General features: G+C 41.2%; 4 protein-coding genes across 13 annotated transcripts; 1 reads left to right on the top strand and 3 right to left on the bottom strand.

The window, feature by feature from the left end:
* Window positions 1-109: 109 nt before the first annotated feature.
* Window positions 110-7,990, bottom strand: LOC132976993 (mucin-5AC-like). Of its 10 annotated transcripts, none has more exons than XM_061041313.1 (8): window positions 7,267-7,990; window positions 5,334-5,547; window positions 5,250-5,285; window positions 5,158-5,201; window positions 5,023-5,127; window positions 3,514-3,806; window positions 2,460-2,587; window positions 110-1,480 (listed from the first exon to the last, which is right to left on the bottom strand). In XM_061041313.1, the coding sequence occupies exons 1-8, from the start codon at window positions 7,430-7,432 to the stop codon at window positions 1,273-1,275; spliced, it is 1,194 nt and encodes a 397-aa protein (XP_060897296.1). In that variant the 5' UTR covers window positions 7,433-7,990; the 3' UTR covers window positions 110-1,272. The 10 variants fall into 10 exon arrangements, with proteins under 10 accessions (XP_060897296.1, XP_060897298.1, XP_060897299.1 ...); XM_061041315.1 differs by having other exon boundaries at window positions 5,023-5,081; window positions 5,160-5,201; XM_061041316.1 differs by having other exon boundaries at window positions 5,391-5,547.
* Window positions 7,991-8,345: 355 nt separating this feature from the next.
* On the bottom strand, window positions 8,346-13,756 carry LOC132976992 (uncharacterized). The gene is made up of 5 exons (XM_061041312.1): window positions 13,554-13,756; window positions 11,778-12,353; window positions 10,609-10,907; window positions 8,920-9,047; window positions 8,346-8,580 (listed from the first exon to the last, which is right to left on the bottom strand). The coding sequence occupies exons 1-5, from the start codon at window positions 13,699-13,701 to the stop codon at window positions 8,364-8,366; spliced, it is 1,368 nt and encodes a 455-aa protein (XP_060897295.1). The 5' UTR covers window positions 13,702-13,756; the 3' UTR covers window positions 8,346-8,363.
* A 133-nt stretch (window positions 13,757-13,889) lies between these two features.
* Window positions 13,890-14,398, bottom strand: LOC132976996 (cytochrome c oxidase copper chaperone-like). The gene has a single exon (XM_061041325.1). It carries the CDS (start codon window positions 14,315-14,317, stop codon window positions 14,120-14,122), a length of 198 nt encoding a protein of 65 aa, XP_060897308.1. The 5' UTR covers window positions 14,318-14,398; the 3' UTR covers window positions 13,890-14,119.
* Window positions 14,399-18,054: 3,656 nt separating this feature from the next.
* LOC132976995 (ADP-ribosylation factor 4-like) lies at window positions 18,055-21,517 on the top strand. The gene is made up of 6 exons (XM_061041324.1): window positions 18,055-18,314; window positions 18,442-18,522; window positions 18,677-18,786; window positions 19,429-19,500; window positions 19,620-19,742; window positions 20,337-21,517. Exons 1-6 carry the CDS (start codon window positions 18,119-18,121, stop codon window positions 20,415-20,417), a joined length of 663 nt encoding a protein of 220 aa, XP_060897307.1. The 5' UTR covers window positions 18,055-18,118; the 3' UTR covers window positions 20,418-21,517.
* Window positions 21,518-21,635: the final 118 nt, after the last annotated feature.

Below are 21,635 nucleotides of genomic sequence, written 5' to 3'. Positions count from 1 at the left end.
ACTTTTTCTGTGTTTACAGTCGAAAAAAAGCACATTTGGAAACAACGGCTAATTCAGAACTCTACTGCGAGTCTGTAAAGAAAAACAAGAGAGACAGAGAGCGTTTCAGTCCTGTTTTATTAATATCAGATAAACCTTCATTTATCCCACAACGGCGAAGCACACATATATAGTAAGAACTTTTTATAAGCGCCATGGCTGAGTTAGTAAAGTAAAAAATTTAAAATACAGTAAAATTTTGCCACGACATGGTGTTGTCATGGTTACAGAGAAGTCACAAAGTGCTGTCCCATTGGTATTAAACCTTTTTTGAGCCCTCGCAGCCTCGTGCACTCAATCACTTTCAAGGTGACACCAGTTAAGTCGCTCAGGGCTCAGGGAGGAAATCGAGATCCAGCTGCTGCCGCACTCTCAAAGATGGCTGACATGAATACAGCTGCTGATCACGTGACTTAAGAAACGTGGCTCTAAACGACCAATAAAAATGAGAACAGAAATAGGGCTCAACAGTGTGGTTCCAGAAGTAAAAATCCAGTTCATTTTCTCCACAGCGGATTAGATTATTAGCCATAACGTCAGAACCATCCAAGGTCGACTGACCGCGAGCTACCCGAGTGTAAAAGTTCCTGTAGGAGACACAAGTTCATGTGATATCAACCTCGTTTTAAGAAAAAGAAAATTGATTTGCGGCATCGAGGCGAATAACTACACTACCCAGGATCATAGAGTGTCTCTGATTGGTTGAGCTTGCAGTTACCATGGCAATGTTTCCTGCCCCTCTGCGCCGTATGCGAACAGATATGTTTAGCTAGCAGGCTGGCTTGCTAGTTAGCTAAAACAAAATGTACTAATAACTTGTGACAATGCAGTGAATGTAGTTTATATGTTCACACAACACAAACTACAAGATAGTACAACACTTGCATTAACAGCTTAAACACGATAACGACTAAAGTTACAAGAAGAAACGATATAATTCGCAATGGATTGTGGGATGTGCAGTTCCTTGACAGCCTTGTATCTTTGCTTTTTTATTTTAGTTTTTCAATGCCGTTTTGGTGCCAAATTAAATGTACTCCTATGGTCAGGAGTATTGGGGTAGCTGGTTGTCATGGTTACAGGCTTCAATCTCTTGATAAAAAAGGATTGTGTGAAAAATCAAAGGAGGATCTGAACGGGGAAATGTACTTCCGGGAACCAGAGCCAGCGAAAAAGTGGACGGTCCCTGTTGACCTATTATTTACATTAATAGTATAACATTTCAACAACGTTTCATTTAAGACGCTGTCTGTTTCTCTTGCTCCTCTCCCCCACATTGAGAAACTCTCTGGCCTTCCTCTCTCCTTTTGGACGTCGCCCTCTCTCTTGGAGGCTGCCGATTGGCTGGTTCGCCTGCTTCTCATAGATGTCCTCCAATAGGGTGTTTCCTCTGAGAGAGTAGCTGATGGAGGACCAGGTGATGACAGAGCCGCGGTACATCCTGAAAAACACAAGTGAAAAAAAAATCAATTATGGATTTAACACCAGCCCAAGAAGTAGTATATCCATCCATCCATTATCTATACTGTGTTTTCCTGATATCTAATATTACATTTCATAGTGTAACATTTAACCGTAGATAAGGTGTATATTCTAAGGTAAATTAAAGTTAGTTAGCAATGGAGCAAATGGGTAAGGGTAAAAAAAACTGCAGTTCCTCGAGTGTCCACTTGAGGCTGGCTCAAAAAGTGAGTCAATCTCCATTAATTCTAAAATGTCAATTTTTATACCAGATATAAACGAGTTGACAGCAAGAACGTTTTTGGTCTCTGTGACTTATTTCTCAACATCAGTGTTAAATAAATACAAAAATTAAAATGAAACTCAATACATATAATTATAAGTTCCTGAGTTAAATACTGGAAATATATCAAGCAAAATAAAGACTGAAAACTTCAGGTTTAATATAAGTTTCATGAGCTATGAGGATAAAGTCATTGAAGCTTCAGTGTTTATCCAGCTCTGCATCGGTCTGTAAACCTTTCTGCGTTCTAACCTCTCTCCATTTTTCAAAAGCATCTCCAATATTGATCCTAGTTTGAGCACGTTTCTGCTCGTGGAGCTTATTAGAAACATGCAGAGGCTTTTTAGGTCGGGTACAATCACTTCTATCTGAACCAGTTTCTCTTGCCCTCTTCCATCGCTGCAACACCTGTTGACCTGATAACTGCTCTCATATCTGGCACAAAACGGTGTGGGGGCGGGGCCTTAAAACCACCTACCTTCTCTGGTCCAAACAAATCCAGAGCATTCAGGACCAGAATCTAAAGTTAGAAGGAGGACATACTGGCTGCTGCATTGTTGTCAGAGAAGCCAGCACTTCAACAAAGCATGTTTCCTTAATGTCTGATCATATAGTAAGGTCACGTTATCATCTCACTCACTACACATCTTACACACACACACACAGAGGTACTTACACATAGACCCCCCTGGTCATGTAGTTGAAGACTTCTTTGTAGCGGAGAGGATAATCCCACACCTGGACGTCTGTCAGCTGACCATCAAAACCTGGAAAATCTATCACAGGCTCACCTGACCACACATACTGAACACACACACACACACACACACACACACACACACACACACACACACACACACACACACACACACCAAAAAAATACGCATCCAGTGTTTTACTTTATGCCTATATTGAATTGGCATCTGCTGCTCCACTTACCACTGCCTCGCTTTCTTTTTTCACTACCACACGTATAACTTTCTTCATTTTCATTCAGGGACTTTCATTAATAACCATCTTAGATTTGCGCAGGAATAATGCATGTGAGCTTTAGGAGTGAGTGCTGTCAGATGGGGCCTCCTTAGGGAGGTTTCCTACTGCAATTGCAAACATTGACCCACTGCTGTGCTTAACAATGTGTCAGCCATCAGGGGCCCCCCTACTGGCCTGGGGCCCCCAAAAAGTTGCATGGATGCCTGTTAACAAGCAGCGTCTCTGTGCATACAATGAAGACAGATAAGAGGCTGGTATTATTAATTTAGAGCTAAAGTCCTCCGGTTCATTCTCAAAATCCACCGCCAAGGAAGGATCATCAGGCCTTAAATGAACTCCCACAGCCAGGATGCACACCAGCAGTAAACACTTGAATCCTGCAACAATCATCTCTCGGCCTGAGAACGACGCTAACGCTGGTTGTAAACAGCCGAATGGCAGAAGTGTGACTTTCTGTGATTGGTTTGCCAATACATTTCTTTATCTTGTGATTAATATAGAAATGTCAACAGAAACTTAAGTGACAGTATTTCTTTTTTGGATATCTGCGGATTTCTAAAATCAAAGATGCTAACTGTAATGTACTTTCACCCTAAAGGAGGCACTTGATCATTTTCTTTATTTTGGGTTTCCAGGGGCTTTAACAGAGCTCACATCGCTGCACAAATCTCCCACATTTGTCGGATTATCAGGAATGGTAAGAGGAATACTTGTATCAGTGTGTGCTTCTTCCTCACCGTAGATGTCAGGACCCTCCTGATGCTCATGTTGGAGCCGCTGAACACCTGGGCCACGTTCCTCACAGAGTCCACAGTGAGGCAGACTCTGTTCCAGATCTCCGGTGAAATGTTTGACCAGAAGTTGATGTAAGGTTTCAGGTATGTGTTGGAATAATAATATTGAAATGGCAAAACATATATATTGGGGAAATTGACCCCCAACGTCAGTGGGCGGGTGGATGGACTGACAGTAAAGAGTGAGGGGATGTTTACTTGATAGGCGGACAGGTACCGCAGACACACAGACACACCTGCAAGGGGAAAAAACAAAGAACAAAAAATACAATTGAAGAAAAAACTATGGAGTATTAGGGAAATATTTAAGAATGAAAAAATCTGAGATTTTGAGGACAAAGTCGTTTAACAAGGACAAAGTTGAAGACAATTAAGTTCCAATATTACAAGACTCAAAAAAATGGGGCGGAGTCAGTAGTGGCAGGTTTATTCTTACCAAAAGGTTTCTCAGGTTGGTTTGGCTTCATCCATCATCCAAAAACACTGGCACATTATTGACTCTGATCCAACAATCAAGTGTTCATAATTCACCACCTCGTATTGTCAACAAGACGCCACCCAACCTGAGAAACCTGTTGGTAAGAGCCCACCTGCCACCACTGACTCCGCCCCATTTTTTACAGTCGCTGCCTTCTGGCAACTACAGATGTGGCAACTGCTCCCAGGGCAACTTTACACACAAAGCGATGTGATCCATAGATCATTCACTTTAGAAAATAGGAAGTGCATGTGTGTGAGTTTGTGTTTTTTGGGTGTTTTGAAGCTTCTGTTGCATTTGAAGGTATCATTTGGACAGGTATTTTTGCATTCCCCCGAAATCTCTTGAATAGGATACATTAAGAGAAAAATTCTGGACCTCACTATTTTCTAAACCCTGGTTACGGCCCTGGACACAAGGGGAGGAGCCGGCCGTCCCGTCCATGTAAACACGGCTTCGACAACAACACAGCCAGCGGGAGTCGAGCTTCTCCCTCATTGTAGACAGTCATGACTCAGAAAGACATTTACACAGGATAAGCTTAATTTCTGATATATTTATGTATACATTATCGCACATTCTTCCTTCAAAGGTGGACATTTTGAAAGGGGACCTGATGGTAATTTACTCGCTTTTGGAGCCAGACCTCGAGTGGTCATCTGAGGAACTTTTGAGCACCTCCATATTTGCTTCATTGTTGTGGTCTTCAGATTTTCATTTGGAAAATAAGTAAAACAACATAAAACACTTCAAAAACATCAAAGAGACAACAGAAATACAAGATATCAATAAATAGATGCAACATGCCTCCAGAACAACATAAGTTAGCATACTTTCAACATAATGTAGAGCATTATTTAAGCATCAGCTCCAATAAAAAAGGGAATATCTTGAGATAAAATATAATTAAATAACTACAGATCTCATAACTGGACACTGTTTCTATCTGGTTGTGTAGTTTCCAACGTACTCACCTCTGAAAGGAGGCGCTGTGGTCCAGGGATAACGAGTGGTGGTGTGGGGTCTGTTGGTGGTGTAGGGTCTGGTGCTAGAGCTGTAGGGTCCGGTGCTTGTGTCGGGTCTGTTGGTACTGTAGGGTCCAGTGCTAGAGCTGTAGGGTCCGGTGCTTGTGTCGGGTCTGTTGGTGCTGTTGGTGGTGTGGGGTCTGTTGGTGGTGTAGGGTCCGGTGCTAGAGCTGTAGGGTCCGGTGCTTGTGTCGGGTCTGTTGGTGCTGTTGGTGGTGTGGGGTCTGTTGGTGGTGTAGGGTCCGGTGCTAGAGCTGTAGGGTCCGGTGCTTGTGTCGGGTCTGTTGGTACTGTAGGGTCCAGTGCTAGAGCTGTAGGGTCCGGTGCTTGTGTAGGGTCGGGTTCTGGTTTTGTAGGGAGTAGATGAAGACCATGGGTCAGGGGTATTAGTATTATATCTGGGGGGATAGAAGCGTATTCCTCCTCCATTAGCAGACAATGTGAACATCTTTCCCTTTAAATCTATTCCAGGTCCTGGAGAGCAAAAAGAAAGAGAAGTAATGTCAGCAGCCATAAACTTCAGAGGTAGTAACAGAGGTGTTACAGGGGTGAGATGGCAAACCATCGGCTGATATCTAAAGTTTTTAATTTGGGCTGCAGTACCAATTTTAAACACTAGGTGTCAGAGTTACATATTGCTCCTTCAATATCCAGCCCCCCATGAAATGTAAACAAAGTAGGCATGGACCGTGACAGAACAAACTGCACACAAGTTTATTTAAAAGTGAAAAAATAGTTTATCACTATGGCCCGACCGATGTAAGATTTTTGTGCCCGATACTGATATTGACATAAGGAAGAGAGAAAAAGCAATATCTACCGATATCTTTCTTTGATCTATGGTCAATCAATAGAGATAAATTATCCCTCATATCCAGTTATCAAACCCTTGTAGAAAAGATATTTAACAAAGACAAGATGGTCACTCAAGTGGAAAGTAACTGCACATGTAAGTGCATCATTGTTTGACACCCTGGAGAGTGATGCTGCTTGTTTTAGCGCCCTCTGCTGGTTAAAAATAACAGCTAGTGTAATACAGTGATACTCAAATTAAATGCTATTTGACTGGTGATAAATCTAGTAATATCGGGTGCATATCAGAGATAAGATTAGCCAATACAATAGTTACTGGATATGCTAATATCGGCGGATATTATCAGCTGGCCGATCAATCGGTCAGTCTCTATTAATCACTACTGTGATTTATTTATGTATTTTTGATAATTTAAAAAGGAATGGATTTACATTGGTGGCTTTATAGTCTTTTGATATTTTCTGAAATGTAAGACACAGAATAATAACATACAGGAGGTTTGCTTTTTTATTATTGTTACATTTAAAGGCAGGGTTGGTCATTTTGGGTTGGTCATAAAACCATAAAACTAACAACTGATTTTGAAAGTAGCATTCCCTCAGTGCTCCGTCTGCACCCACCCCCTCCCCTCTGTGCTCCCTCAAAAGCCACGCCCCCTCACTTACATGCACGAGCGTTGGTCCAGAAGCGGACCCCAGCTCGTCGCTTTGAGTGTGGGCTCGTGCATGAATGGGGTAGAGAACGAGCGGGGGGAGACAGGGAGGCCTGTGATTGGTTCATCACATTGGTACCTCTTGGCAGACATTGGTGGAAGTTTTTACATGCTTACAGCTGCTACAGATGACCGATTTTCTTCATTCCTTCTTCAGAGCACATGAGTTATTAATTTTTGTCAGGACCTAACAACAATTTCAACCAAAATCTAAATCTCAGAGCTAGTTTGATATCTGAAACTGGGTCACATAATCAGTTTCCCCAAAACAAGAATAAAAACAGGAAGTGAACTCTGACACATGACTTCAGTTTACAGAAGTATTTCTGATAATTTTCCACCAATCACATTTATTTAATTTAGAATTATGCTGTTTAGACCTCATACGGTACAAAACGTCTCACAGAACAAAAAGAAAAACAGCTCTGCGACCCATTTCTGGGTCCTGACCTCCTGACCTACCAGTTGGTAATCTCGGACCTCTCACCTGAACCTGCCGTCGTTTCTTTCTTGTTTTTTACTTGTTATCTTACTAATGTCGTAGGCTACATTTGACTTTTTAGATACTAGACATGCTGCAGAGTGTCCTCTAAATTTAAGCAGGCCAATTTTCCAATGACATAAAAGTGTGAATAATGTGTTGTGTGTTTAGTTAATGTTTACATACCTTGCGTTGTCCATGATGTTGTCGGCCATACTTCATCAATTGCAGCATCGGGTACATATGCAGTCCGTTTAGGATGAGAGATCAATTTAAATCTAGAGTTTGTGATGAGCAGCGCTGCAGACATCAGCGCCATCACTATGAGAACATAAAACAGCTTCGTCCTCATCCTCACGCGCACTGGGTCTCTGCAAAGAATCGTCTGTGTCCTCACTGTGAAAGTGTCTATCTGTATGACGTTTCTGTAAACAGCCTGCACTTCAGATTTGTATACTTTCAATTCCTGGTACAGACGCCAGTAACCACTTAAGTTTCGTTTCTGGCTGAAGTCCCCACGGATTTATGGAAGGCCGACAGGGTCATAAATAGTCTCCGTGGCCAAATGTTTAATAAGCTGTTACCATGAGTTTTATCAACAAGAGTATTTAAGAGTTCACAAGTCTGATGGCCTTTTGAAAAAAATGCATTTCAGAACAGGTTTTTTGCTTTTCTTAGTTTAGATATAAGTAGCCAAAGCTGCATTATTTACAGTATATGGAACGCCAATAGGATCATAATATGTCTATGTCTCACTAGCATTTTTGCAAATGGTGAATTTTGTCAGTAGGATTACATACAGTTATAGAAAAAAAAGTAGATGAATCGCGTTAGTCACACTAAAAATGGACTTTCAAATAAACAATATGACAAAAGATGACGTTGAGGGCCTCAAACCCCATAAGTTGTTTTCCATGTTAAATAAGCAAAACTATGAAATAAATAAGTTTCATCATTAGCCTAAGTGTTTGAATGAAAAATAAAAAATAACCAACCCTGAGTTTTAAGAGTCATTTGACCGAAGCCCCATACAGACATGCGGAACATCAGAAGTGTTAGAAAATATCTCTGCTTCCTGATGTTAAATAAGCGTGACTCTACGTTATTTAAACGACATACAGGTGTTTAGACTTCTTAATTTTCCCAGTTCAGATGAAAGTTTTTTTTCTGAATACAGTTATACAAAGTGAAGAAAGACACACAAGTACAAATGTTGAAACTGAAACTTGTTTTTGTGTCTTGTCTTAGAAATTTATTTTATTAAATGCAATGAATCCAAGTCTCTAATTGTTCATTTTACATTGTTTCTTGTCCTTCCCTTTCACACACTTTCTGGACTTCTTTTCTCCCTTTGGGCGCCGCCCTCCCCCTCGGCTGCTGCTGATTCGCTGCTTTGCCTGGTTCTCATAGACGTTCTCATAGACGTCCTCCAATAGTGCGTTTCCTCTGAAAGAGTAGTTGATGGAGGACCAGGTGAGGACATTTCCAGAACTCCATGACCTGAAAAAGACAAATACGTTTTTAAAATTAGGGTTCTTTCGCAAGCCCAAAACGATTATTTATCCAACAACAATGTTAAGACGAAGATGAAGAAGAGTTTAAATCGAGTCCAAATACAGATTAAACGAGATTTATCGAGACATTTTTAGGAAAAGACTTTATGTTTATATCTCATGTATGCAGACGGTTTACTATAAACCTGGTTGAAAGTTTTTTCATACAGCTGTAACCTTTAAACCAGAATTTATTTGATCTTTTCTCCTGCAATCTGAAAAATACTTACTAAAAGATCTGCACACACACACACACACACACACACACACACCGACGGGTACATACTCAAAGGTAAACCTGGTCATGTAGTTGAAGACTTCTTTGTCGCGGAGAGGATAATCCCACACCTGGACGTCTGTCAGCTGACCATCAAAAGCTGGAAAATCAATCACAGGCTCACCTGACCACACATACTGAACACACACAAACATGGACACACACACACACAGCAGATAAATCAAATTAGAGACATATTGTGCCCATCAGCTTTATAAAAACAACCTAAAGAAAAGTGAAGTCAAACTCCCTCTGGGTTTGTTGTTCTTAGCACTGTGTTCACACTGACAGGATGGTGCCTCATTGATAATAGCTTTATTTCTATAGCACCTTTAAAAACAAATGTTTACAAAGTGCTGTGACAGACAGAGCAAATACAGCAATACGACAACAGAACAGAGATCAACAGAGGGGCCAAACAGATTGGGCAAAATTGTAAAAATACAAATAACAGGAATAATATAGATTCAACAGGCAGGTATGGAGAGGCAGTTCAGTACAATGAAGGAAAATTAGTTTAAAATCTACCAGGAGAGAACACAATTAAAATTGAGGGAGAGTGGGACGACATCACATCACAGGCTGTAAACACAGAATGAAGATAAATAGAAGGGATAAACAGGACATTGGTTAAATGAATAAAGGAACAGAGAGCTGAAGAGTTAAACAGTAAAAGGAGTAGGAATTTAAAAAGACTAAGAGCAGTAAAATGAATACAGGAAGGGATACACTTAAAGGCTAAAACATTTAAAGAAGAGAAAGATAAAAAGGTTAAAAGCAATAAAAATTAATAAAAGGAAGGGATATATCTTTAAAGGAGGAATCACATAAAAGGAAGTCTATAAAAGTGAGTTTTAAGAAGTGATTTAAAAGCTGCCACTGACTCTGCCCGCCTTATCTCCTCAGACAGGTTGTTCCAAAGTCGAGGGGCTCTGATCGCAAAGGCTCGGTTTAGATTTGAGCCTCGACTTTGGAACAACCAGAAGGGCACTGCCTGAGGATCTGAGGTCACGAGAAGGTTGGTAGGGGGTTAAAATTTCACAAATGTAACTCGGGGCAAGGCCAAGAGGAGCTTTAAAAGTGATCAGTAAGATCTTAAAATCAATTCTAAAAGTGACAGGTAGCCAGTGGAGGGAAGCAGGACAGGAGTGATGTGATGTCGTCTGTTAAAACCAGTAAGAAGCCTAGCTCAACATGTGGCAGCAGGAGCTGGGGATCAAACCCCTGACCTTACTGTACGGTTGAGAGACGACCAACTCTACCAATTAGCCAATAGCTCTCTTAAGATGCTGATTAGACTTTTAAACAATGCAGCACAAAGAAAAGGAAGTCTTGGCTGGAAGGCTTTTATGGCTACAAGGAATTTCTGTGAAGTTGGCCATCGTTTGCAAATGCACATATCGTTGACGGGTTCAGAGATTGTGGTCCTACTAACAACTTGAGGAGCAGCCTGACCATCTTGTGGCCTATGCTTCTTAGTTGCAGTTGTATGCAGATTGTGTTAATTGAATTTCTCATCAGGTGAAGGAAACATTTTGTCTGGAAGTCTTTTATAGCTAGCTGCTGTCTTCACATGGAATCTGTTATTTAAAAGCAGGGTTATTCTCAGCCTATTTGAGACCTTTGCCATCTTCCATACCTCAAAAATCTCTGATTCAGGCTGAAAGAGTCAAAAATGACTTCAGTAAGAGTCCTCACCTGAGTAGAAAGCATCTTCCTGATGCTCATATCGGGGCCTTTGAACATCTGGGCCACATTCTTCAAAGCATCCACAGTTACACAGATTCTGGTCCAGATTTCTGGCTCGGTGTTTGACCAGAGTCTTATGTCAGGCCGCAGGAGAATGTTGTCCTGGCCGTACATGCTATAAGCAAGAGCATATTGACCACTGTCATAGACCCGCAGCGACAGCGGACTTGTGGATGGACTGAGGGTGAAGACTGTGGGCTGATATCCTCTCTGAAAGTCGTTGAGGAAACGCAGACACACCGACACACCTGCAGGGGCGTAATGATTGACAAGTTAAGCAAACTAGAAACAGCTCTTTTTTTTTTCCTTCAAAGACTTTCTGGTGTTTGTCCATTAAATTATAGATTAATATTAAACAGCCCTGAAATGACTCTCTTGAAATCCATTGGAAAATTAAACATGGCGCGCTTTGTGTTTGTCTTTTATTACCGCTGTCACTAGCTCCAGCCTTTGGGGTCGGATCCTGACCTTTGGTACCCAAACAAAAGGGTAGCAAAAAAGTAGGACGGTACGAGTTGGTAATTTCTGTGGCTTTCCAAACTTTTGTCTGTGGAAACGACAATAAATAATTAGGGCTTTACAGCGTTAGCAGCGGATTAGCAAAGTAGAGGAGGAAAGCCGAGAACCAAAACTAACAAAGCAGTCATTGAACTGTCTATAACCGTGAGAGTCTGCTCCAAACAGACAGTAGAATCTGTTCTGCTGTCGACACGCCCCCCTCCCACCCCCACCCCTCCCCCTGCGGGATCTTCAACATTTTATCTGTAAGTCAAATGTGTATTTTGGTGAGTGGAAAGGGCGTGAGGTCAATTCTATGGCCAGCTCCCTTCTGAGCATTTCTTGGCTCCAAATATTTCTGCACAAGCGCAATAAGTCAGCAACTGTTGCAGGGGTATTTTGGTTTCAATTCTGTACAACGGAAGTGGACGGAGACATGATGTCCATGTTGAAATGCAATCAATAATCTGAACACAGAGAAACTGATACAACTTTACCAAAATAGAACAACTAACATGTATAAAAACTCTTACAAATGATGATGCAAGATAAAAAAAAAATACAGCATTGACTTCTGGTTGGAATTCAACAATAGAGCAGTTAGGGTTGGATAGCCTTACCTCTGGTAGGGGTCGGAGGGGAGGCGGTGTAGGGTGGCGCAGTGGAAGGCCAGGCGGTGTTGTATCCCTGGTCCCTGTAGGGGATGTATGGAGTGGGGGTGATGTGTCCCCGGTATCTGTAGGGGATGTATGGAGGGGGGGTGATGTGTCCCCGGTATCTGTAGGGGATGTATGGAGGGGGGGTGTTGTATCCCCGGTATCTGTAGGGGATGTATGGAGCGGGGGTGTTGTATCCCCGGTATCTGTAGGGGATGTATGGAGGGGGGGTGTTGTATCCCCGGTATCTGTAGGGGATGTATGGCGTGGGGGTGATGTATCCCCGGTATCTGTAGGGGATGTATGGAGTGGGGGTGATGTATCCCCGGTATCTGTAGGGGTTGTATGGCCGGGCGGTGTTGTATCCGCGGTTCCTGTAGGGAATGTATGGCCGGGCGGTGTTGTATCTGTGGTATCTGTAGCTAGTAGGGACAGGCCAGGATGTGGGCTGAGGAGTAAAGTTTGGGGCGTAGAGAGATATTCCTCCTTTATAGAAATTCAAAGTGAACATCTTCCCATTTAAATTTCTTCCAGAAGGTCCTGAAGAAAGAAAGAGAAAGAGTTAACACATTGTCAGAATACTCTAAAATATATTTTTCTCATCTATTCTTTGGATTTTTTTCATCAAGGCTAACTCACAGATCTATACCATACAAAAGTCAAAGTGCAATATTTCAATTAGAGCTAGGTTTTGCATTATTGCAGCACAAGAATATTTTATCACTGTCAACAAATCCCATAAACAACAAGGTGTTATTCCCAAGCAGAAACCTCCTGTGTTGAAAAATAAATCCAATGCTGAAGTGTAAAAAAAATGGCAGTTCCTCGAGTGTCCACTAGAGGCTGGCTTCAAAAGCAAGTCAATCCCTTTAAGGCCCATAGTATAATGCCAATTTGTACAGCATAAATATCTGTTTACACCCAGGCACAAAAAATGTTTTTGGTCTCTATTCATGAGAGATGTACAAGGTTTCATCATTATATAACGCATCTGTTTTATTTATATTAAGCCTTAAAGCTGGAGTCTGTAGCTTGTAAACACACAACTCAAATTGGCCCCTCCTCCTGGCCTCTTCTCCAGCAGAGCGCCCACTTAGTGTTGTTGTACTTGAAATTGGTCTTTTTGAAGGTCTCGTCTCGGTCTCAGACAGGGCGGACTCCAGATAAATCAAAACCACCACTGATCGTCTAATGCCGCGTCATTACTGTGATTAGAAAGAAAACGCCTCTTTCTAAAAGAACAAATAACTTCAATTCATTTATAATTTGATTTTTATTCCCCGGTTACGTCCTTAACCTTCCCGTTGTTTCTTGTGTGTCTTGGTCTCGGTCAGTGTTGTCTTGAATACAAAAGTACGCCCACTAAAGGACTTTGCATGTACTTTAACTTCTTGTACTTACACTGCAGGATACCTATTTGCTGTAATGGAAAAGCTAATAATTTAGCACCCTAGCACAAGCTAACCGCGGGTGTTTAGCACCTGCCAATCCAACAGAAATGAGGCCAACTCCACTCCCAAACTCACCTGTGTGCTGTCATTGGCTGGGGGGAAACACATCCACTCCCCACCCAGAATCGTGCCAACGTTAACCAAAATATAAAACAACCAGTCAGAGGACAGGTTCTCTGCAGACACAGTCACCACCACACGTGTATAGAAGTGAAGTGAAGATTATTTATACTGTCTATGGTTATGGTAAGTCTTAAACATCTCTTTGACATTGTAAGGTGTGTGATACCTGCTGTGGTCCATGATGCAGCAGTAGTAGATGGTGGTGCGGTTGTAGCAGGCAGCTGAGAAGCCGATGTGAGTCTGGAGATCGTGCTGAGCGGCCCTGCTGACATCAGAGCCAACAGGACAGGAACGTAAACCAGCTTCATCCTCATCCTCACAGGAACAGAGTCTCTGCAGTGAAGCGCCTGTGTCCTCTCAGTGTCTGCCTGTCGTCCCTCTTAATAGTGAACCCCAGCTCTGTTTATACTTTCATTTCCTGTTTTGGACGTCAGGTTCCACTTCATGTTTCATTCAGAGTACAGAAAACTAAACAAAAGCTTGTCATTTGCATTTACATTTCCTCAAAGTAAAGAAGTTACTTCTTTTTTTTATTGCATATAGGACTTTTATTAAGTTTCACACAGCAATTTACACATTTCTCATATTCTGCAGATTTAAAAAAAAAAAAAAACAGCAGCGACTTCATCTTCACATTTCACTTACAGTATAAATAATCTGGGAAAAAAGGGGAAAAGATCCAGGGTCATCTTCCACTTTCAAAGAAATACAGAAACACACAAAGTGGAGTAGTTAAATCTTGAATCCAAGCTCCCTCATGCAGTCTTTATGTGCCTCTGTCAGGACTGCACAGTTCTCCTCTCCCTTCTCAATGATGCAAGCATCCCTGACTTTCTTTGTCTCTGGGCAGGCACAGCATGGCTTCAGTGACTTCTTCTGCTCAGTGTTCTCGGGCAGAGACTCCACGCTGGCAGCAGACAGGGTCGACATCTAGGCCTATCACTGATCCACGGCTGCCCAAAGTAATTTTCAGGATCTTTGTTCATGTGTGGAAACACCATTATTGATTAAATAAAGACTTTCTAACCTTGACAAAGGTAATGGACAACCTTTTTTTTTCATCTTTGACAGGCTCAAACTCTGGCTCCTTGACTAATAAAGAACAACTTGGGGTTAAGTGTGTTGTCCAAGGACACATCGGACCCCCGACCTTGAAGTTGAGAGACAACCAACCCTACCACTGATCCACATCCGCCCCTTAACAAATCCAAACAATCATATACACAAAAGTCTCACATTTTTTGGTTTCACAAATGCAATTTGCTCATGTTGAAATGAGAGTAGAGTTATTTGGTTTAATGTTCAAAAATGTAGTGTTTACTTTTAAGAAATATGTAAAATGCTCAGAAATAAATACATAAAAAACACATTTTGACGTTTAATCTTTTGTTGAATTTTCAGTGTTTTATTGTTTTAATTGATCACGTTATAATGATCTGTCAACAAATGTTCAGGCACAGTTTATGGACTGTTGTGTAATCTGCTCAGACGTTGCTGTAATCGTCCACGTGGAGGAACCTGCAGAGAGGACAACGTGATGTCTCACTCTGCTGTGATTTCCCTGAACCACAAACACACCATTAACTTCTCTGTGTGTGTGTGTGTGTGTGTGTATGTGTGTGTGTGTGTGTGTATGTGTGTGTGTGTGTGTGTGTGTGTGTGTGTGTGTGTGTGTGTGTGTGTGTGTGTGTGTGTGTGTGTGTGTGTGTGTGTGTGTGTGTGGTAAGAGGGTTTGGGATGGTTGTGCAGAGCGGGAGAACTTCTCTTTTCCCAGACACACACGTACACCAAACACTGTCACAAATCACTTCAAACCTGAGGAACAAATACTAACCTCAGGACAACGACTCGCTGTGTCAGCAATTCTCACCTTTCACTTCCTGAGAGTCTGCAAGTTTGTGTCCTCCACTCTTTCTCGGGTTTGAGTGACCTTCTTTTCTAAAATGGAATACCCAGAGTTTCCCTCATTTCAGGGTTAACTGACTCAGAGTTTGCACAAAACCTTCTTTCAGAAACGGGCCCCTGGAGGGGCCAACTAACACACACACACACACACACACACACACACACACACACACACACACACACACACACACACACACACACACACACACACACACACAAACAAACACGTGCACACCCCATTTCCTAAAAATTTTGGACGTTGTGTGAAATGTAAATAAAAACATTGAAACAGAGTGTTTGATTGAACTCAGCACAAATAAAACATATCAGACGTTGACAGAAATTACATTTTTTATTTATTAATTAATAAAGAAAAATATTATTTGCCCATCTTAATTTTTAAGGACTGGGAAGGACTGTTCTACTTTAACAAAGCTTCAGACAACATTTGGAGAGTGGGTTCAGTCGAAAAACGGGGATAGAGAGAGTGAGAGGGGAATGACATGTGGGAATGGAGCCAAAGGTCGGATTCAAACCTGGACCGCCTGTTTGGAGGACTGTAGCCTCCATATGTGGGCCATGCGCACTGACCACTAGGCTACCGGCGCCCAACAAATTTACATTAAAAAAAACCAAACGTACAAGATTTGAAACACTTTAACAAGCGCTGAGACAAATTTATAAACGACTTGCCAGAAAAGTGTTCACTTCCAGGTTATCTCAGTTTTGGCCCGTTGTAAATTTGTGTCAGCGATCGTTAAAATTCTACAATTCTACAATTCACTTAGCAGACGCTTTTATCCAAAGCGACGTACATCAGAGAGTAAGAACAACACAAGCAAGGATCTTGAAAAAAGGAAACAATGTCAGTAAGAGCAAACGATCAGCTTTGAGTCCGATTGGACACACAGGTGCTGACAGGAAGTGACCAGAGGCAAAGCACAACATTGAGGGCAGTTCTTGAGAGCTCTAATCAGTATAGAAACCATCTTATAAGTCATCGTTATCAAACAAAAACCATCGTCACAACCATCATCATCATCAATAATATGGAGACCATCATCATTAAGTTAGTAGGTATTCATAAAGAGCTGGGTCTTTAGCTTTTTCTTAAAGGTGCAGAGGGACTCTGCAGATCGAATGGAGTTTGGAAGTTCATTCCACCACCGGGGGGCAACAGAGGAGAAGAGTCTAGTCAGAGACTTAGGACCCTGTTGTGAAGGTTGGATCAGACGCCTTTCATTGGCAGAGCGTAGTGGGCGAGAGGGAGTGTAAAAAATAAAAATGTTTCACATCTTGTAGCTATATTAGTTATTTAAATGTACTAGTTTTGTCCTCGGTTAAAGTGTTTTGCTCTTATAATTTATTTTAATAAAATCTGAAAATGTACATTTGTCTCAAGCTTTGTAAAAGTGTTGAACACGTTGTCATTTCGGTTTGCGCTTCTCGGCCACCGTAGTTTTTTATAACACAGATTTTCTGAAGAGCTTGAAGCTGTTGTTTTGACATTAAAAAGTTTAGGGTGAAATAAAACAGAAAGTATCTTCATCAGTAATTTGATGGGGAATATAAGGAAATGAAAAGGAAAGAAATGAAGGACCTTGAACTGAAACAAAAAGATTTTTGTGGAGATGTGGTAAAAACTTTAGTAAACGCTTATAAGAGTCTTCAAATCTGCTCGAAGAAGTTTAAGATTGTTATAAACTCTTCCTTTATAACACTTAAACATTTTCAATTGACTTCAACATACTTCATAAACTACACACAGACTGTGGAGACAACGCACAGAAAACAAAACGTAATTTCTGCCAACAGCAACAAGAGACAGAGCAACACTTCCTGTTTACATCACCTGAGCAAGAGACACAGGAACCGAGGTCTGACTACCAAAATAAAACTAAAAAAACATCCCGTAAGCACCAAGCACACTCAAAAGAAAGCAGAATTAAATTAAATATTTAGAGTAAACCTGACTCTGCCATCAAAGCAGAAACTCCCACTGACGTATTTCTTCCAGTGGTTGTCATTAATTATTATTATTATCACATGACATGCTTCACATGTAGCCCCTCTTCGTTACCATTTCCTTTATTTAAAATGTTTAAACTGTCAAACAACACAATATATTTCAGACCGAAAATTATCAGATAAATATAAGATATTAGAGAAACTGGGACACATACTACAATTAATAATAGAGAAGAAAGTTTGTGTGTTTGGATCGTTCAATTTCTACAAAAACAAACATAAGATTAAAATATGTTGTAGTTCTTATGGTGCAAAATATTCAATTTCATTCCAAATTTCAAAGAGGGATTTGCATTGTGACTTATTTTCATCTAGGCTATTTATAATCTATTTATTATATCATCTTTTGTTTCATTCTTTTGTTTGTTTGTATCGCATACGTTTTGGATGTGCTGTATAAATGCAGCTTTGTTATTGTATAAAAAAGTTAATTTTGCAGACTTACCAGTAGTTATTTTATACAAAAAAATTATATATTTTTAAAAAGAGAACTTAATCTTCAGTAAAAGCCTAGACATTTAATTTAAAAAATATTAAGGTATTAACTGAGCCATGACACGCTTATTTGAAACATTAATACAATCAAATTACAAAAATAATGATGTTATCATATTTTAAATTTCTTCTTATATTCATGTTAGCAAATCTGAAAAGTAGATTAAAACTCAACATTCACACTTTTATTTTGAAAAAGACGGAGCGGAAGTAGTGTTCTCCGGCGTGTACGGTGTTGTTGTTGTTTTTGCCAACGTTTCCGCTGCCACCGTGTACCGAGCTGACAGCAGCCGGTGTGACAGCATGGATAACACACACACACTCCCGCCGCTCTATAAAAACACACATCCTCACACACACTCCGACACACACACACACACACCGACAGACAGAGACAGCGCGAGCCGTTCACCACGAGAGAGAACCGCAAACATGGGAGTCATCATCTCGAGCATCATCTCCAGGTTTACCTCTAGGATACCTGTCCGGATATTAATGGGTGAGACTTGATTTTAAATTAACCAATTATTCTTCTTAGTTATAGTAGCTGTCTCATTCATTCAACTCTCTCTGTGTGTGTGTGTGTGTGTGTGTGTGTGTTGTGTGTTGTGTGTGTGTGTGTGTAGTGGGTCTGGATGCAGCAGGTAAAACCACTCTGCTGTACAAACTGAAGCTGGCTGAGGTCGTCACCACCATCCCAACTATTGGTGAGGCTCGATTTCATGTGTTGAATTTATTTGACAAATTTAATTGAATCCCCCCCATTAAAATCATAAATTGATGAATTGTGTGTGTGTGTGTGTGTGTGTGTGTGTGTGTGTGTGTGTGTGTGTGTGTGTGTGTGTGTGTGTGTGTGTGTAGGTTTTAATGTGGAGACAGTGGAGTATAAGAACATCAGTTTCACAGTTTGGGATGTTGGTGGTCAGACGATCATCAGACCTCTGTGGAGACATTACTTTGTGAACACACAGGTAAGAGGACTCAGGCTACATCTACTATTACAATGGGTTTTTGTACCGGTGGCCTAGTGGTTAGTTCGCACACCCCATATAAAGAGGTTACTGTCCTCAAAGCGAACAGCCGACATGTTGATTCACTGCATGTCATTTGTCACTCTCTCTCTCTCTCTCTGATTTCCGACGCTGTCTACTGTCCTGTCAGAACAGGCTGTTTCTGTGTCTGTACCTTTAAATATGCAAATGAGCTGTGTCTGACCACGCCCCCTCTCTGGAAGGGCTTGGGTATACTCGGGCTTTCTCGCTCCATGTCCTATTGTTTACATTGAGAAGGCAGACTCAGAGGGCAGAACAAACACCTAGCTGTGGGAGTGTCACCCACCTGGGGGAGGGGCTACTGCCCTTTGTGATGTCATGAAGGGAAAATCTCCAAACGGCCTGTTTGAGCACACATTTTCTGAAAAGTGGAGCAGGCTAAAGACGGAGAGGATGGACTTTTCTCTTCTTTGGGGGTTTCATATACGGACTAGGGACACTTATTAGTGTTAGAGGAACATGGTGAAGTGGATTTTGCAGAATATGTGACCTTTAACCCCCGTGCACTCAGTGAATAAATGTTGACAATCACAGTCATAATATACCTCCTTTTGTCTTCAGGGTCTGATATTTGTTGTCGACAGCAACGACCCCGAGAGGATTAAAGAAGCTGCTGACGAGCTGCACAAGATGGTACACACACACACACACACACACACACACACACACACACACACACACACACACACACACACACACACACACACACACAAATAACTAATTAAGTTTATCTCTGGCTTTTGTCTTCCCAGCTGGAGGAGGACGAGCTGAGGGGCGTGGCCTTGCTGGTGTTTGCTAACAAACAGGATTTGCCGAGAGCCATGTCGGTCAGTGACATCACGGAGGCTCTCAGCCTATCAGCCGTCTCACAGCCGGTAAGTGTACTTCGCATGCTCGCAGTCCCACAATGCAACGCAGCCCATACTTTAGATATTCAAAAATATTGTTGAACAGAAGATGACACTGATGTTGCTCTGCAGCTTTATAAACATTGTGTGCTATGAAGCGAGATCAGAGGGTAATCCACTCTGTTAGGCCTAAAGTCAGAGTTCTCCTTGTCATGAAGCTGTCTCTCTTTTAACCTTGCTAGATCGCCATGGTAACCGACTGTAAACTCATGAACCTGAGCGGTTGCAGGTTATGTCCAGAGTTAAGTTACAGCTTTGTACGAGCTGTAATGTCTCGTTGGTTTTCCCAGTAAAGCGCCGCACAACAGCCAGAGAGTAGGGAGAACTCTCTTGAGCAATAAGTAACAAAAGGGGCGCCTGTGGCCCAGTGGTTAGGTACATGCCCCATGTACAGAGGCTGTAGTCATCTGTGGCTCCGTTCCCTACTCTCTCTCTCTGTCCCTGATATCCGACTGCATCCACTATCCCGCCTCTACAATAAAGGCATAAAAAGTTCCAAAATAATGAATCTCAATGAGCTGCAGCTAACCTCTTGTCTTTGTCCTCTGTGTGCCTGCGCAGTGGTTCGTCCAGGCGTCGTGTGCCGTCAGCGGTACAGGTCTGGCCGAGGGTCTGGACTGGCTCTCCAACCAGATCCAGTGATGTGACGCTGCGGTGTTCTTCAGGTGGGCTGCTATGACCTGAGCCGAGGAGGTACACCCAGGAGAAACCAGAAGGAACCACTTGTAGCTTCTTAACAAGTGTAACAGGCTCTAGAATAACGTATTATTGCCTTATGATAAATATATTGATTGCATTGGGGAGATATAATTATTGCAAACAATCACAATAGAATAAATTTAAGTAATGCCTAGGAATGTATTTATTATATCCATATGGATTAATGTTGATTTATGTATTGCACTAAATGAAATATAATAATTGCACTAGAATAAATACAATTTATACTCAGAGATGAATGTAATGTTGCACATGGTCCAGTGAGCTGCTGCAGCTGGATAAATCATAATTCATGTTCATGTTTAAAGCTGGCTTCTCTGACAACAATGCAGCAGCCAGTATGTCCTCCTTCCAACTTTAGATTCTGGTCCTGAATGCTCTGGATTTGTTTGGACCAGAGAAGGTAGGCGGTTTTAAACCCTCTCTACAATGTTTAGAATTTGGACTGCAGTACCCATTTTAAACACGAGGTGTCAGAGTTACATATTGCTCCTTTAAAATATTTTTTTAAATGACTATTTTCACCTTCATGATACCTCATCTATTTTCTTTTAAACCCTCGTGATTTTGTAAATCTTCTGATTTATGTTGCTGCCTTCATGAAGCATTTTGTAACTCCAACTTGGAGTATAACTGAAGACAATAAAGATTATTGTCAATAGTATCTGTTATAGAAAACCAGGTGGAAGTTTTTCCTGCAGACAAAGTTCACTTCTCTCATTTCCATCAACTGTTTTTTATCTGTTTACAATTTATTACAGCACTGCAGTCGTTAAGATTGAATTATTTTATGATCTGTTCTCATTGCACAAGAAATACATTTTTACTAATGTATATATATTATATGTCTTTCTGTTTTATTGGGTGAATTTGTACTTAAAAACATAATTATTGATGCTGTTACGATAATTCAGATATTTCACTGTAAGGGAATTTCTGTTCTTCCATGTTTAGGTTAAATCTTGTTGAAAATGTATTTTTACACGATTTTGTCCTCATTTCTCAATAAAGTTACAACAGCGTCCAGTTTTTGATCTTAATTTCATATTACTATGACAGCTGGGCGGTAATCAGATGGTAGAGATTTAAAAAAATAGCAAGAGCATTACAAAAAGACAAAAACCATAACATCAAAGAAAG

This window comes from Labrus mixtus, chromosome 7 (genome assembly GCF_963584025.1).
Source record: "Labrus mixtus chromosome 7, fLabMix1.1, whole genome shotgun sequence".
Classification (NCBI taxonomy): Eukaryota; Metazoa; Chordata; class Actinopteri; order Labriformes; family Labridae; genus Labrus; species Labrus mixtus.
This window is presented reverse-complemented; position numbering and strand designations above follow the sequence as displayed.

Coding starts and splice junctions, on each gene's coding strand:
- LOC132976996 (XM_061041325.1), bottom strand. CDS start 14,317: ATGTCGACCCTGTCTGCTGCCAGCGTGGAGTCTCTGCCCGAGAACACT.
- LOC132976992 (XM_061041312.1), bottom strand. CDS start 13,701: ATGAGGATGAAGCTGGTTTACGTTCCTGTCCTGTTGGCTCTGATGTCA. Junction 9,048..10,608: donor GGAAGATGCTTTCTACTCAG/GTGAGGACTCTT, acceptor GTGTGTGTTCAG/TATGTGTGGTCAGGTGAGCC. Junction 8,581..8,919: donor ATGACCAGGTTTACCTTTGA/GTATGTACCCGT, acceptor TGTCTTTTTCAG/GTCATGGAGTTCTGGAAATG.
- LOC132976995 (XM_061041324.1), top strand. CDS start 18,119: ATGGATAACACACACACACTCCCGCCGCTCTATAAAAACACACATCCT. Junction 18,787..19,428: donor ATTACTTTGTGAACACACAG/GTAAGAGGACTC, acceptor TTTTGTCTTCAG/GGTCTGATATTTGTTGTCGA. Junction 19,501..19,619: donor CTGACGAGCTGCACAAGATG/GTACACACACAC, acceptor TTGTCTTCCCAG/CTGGAGGAGGACGAGCTGAG.
- LOC132976993 (XM_061041313.1), bottom strand. CDS start 7,432: ATGAGGACGAAGCTGTTTTATGTTCTCATAGTGATGGCGCTGATGTCT. Junction 5,286..5,333: donor CCCGACACAAGCACCGGACC/CTACAGCTCTAG, acceptor ACCCCACACCAC/CAACAGCACCAACAGACCCG. Junction 1,481..2,459: donor ATGACCAGGGGGGTCTATGT/GTAAGTACCTCT, acceptor TGTGTTTTTCAG/GATGTACCGCGGCTCTGTCA.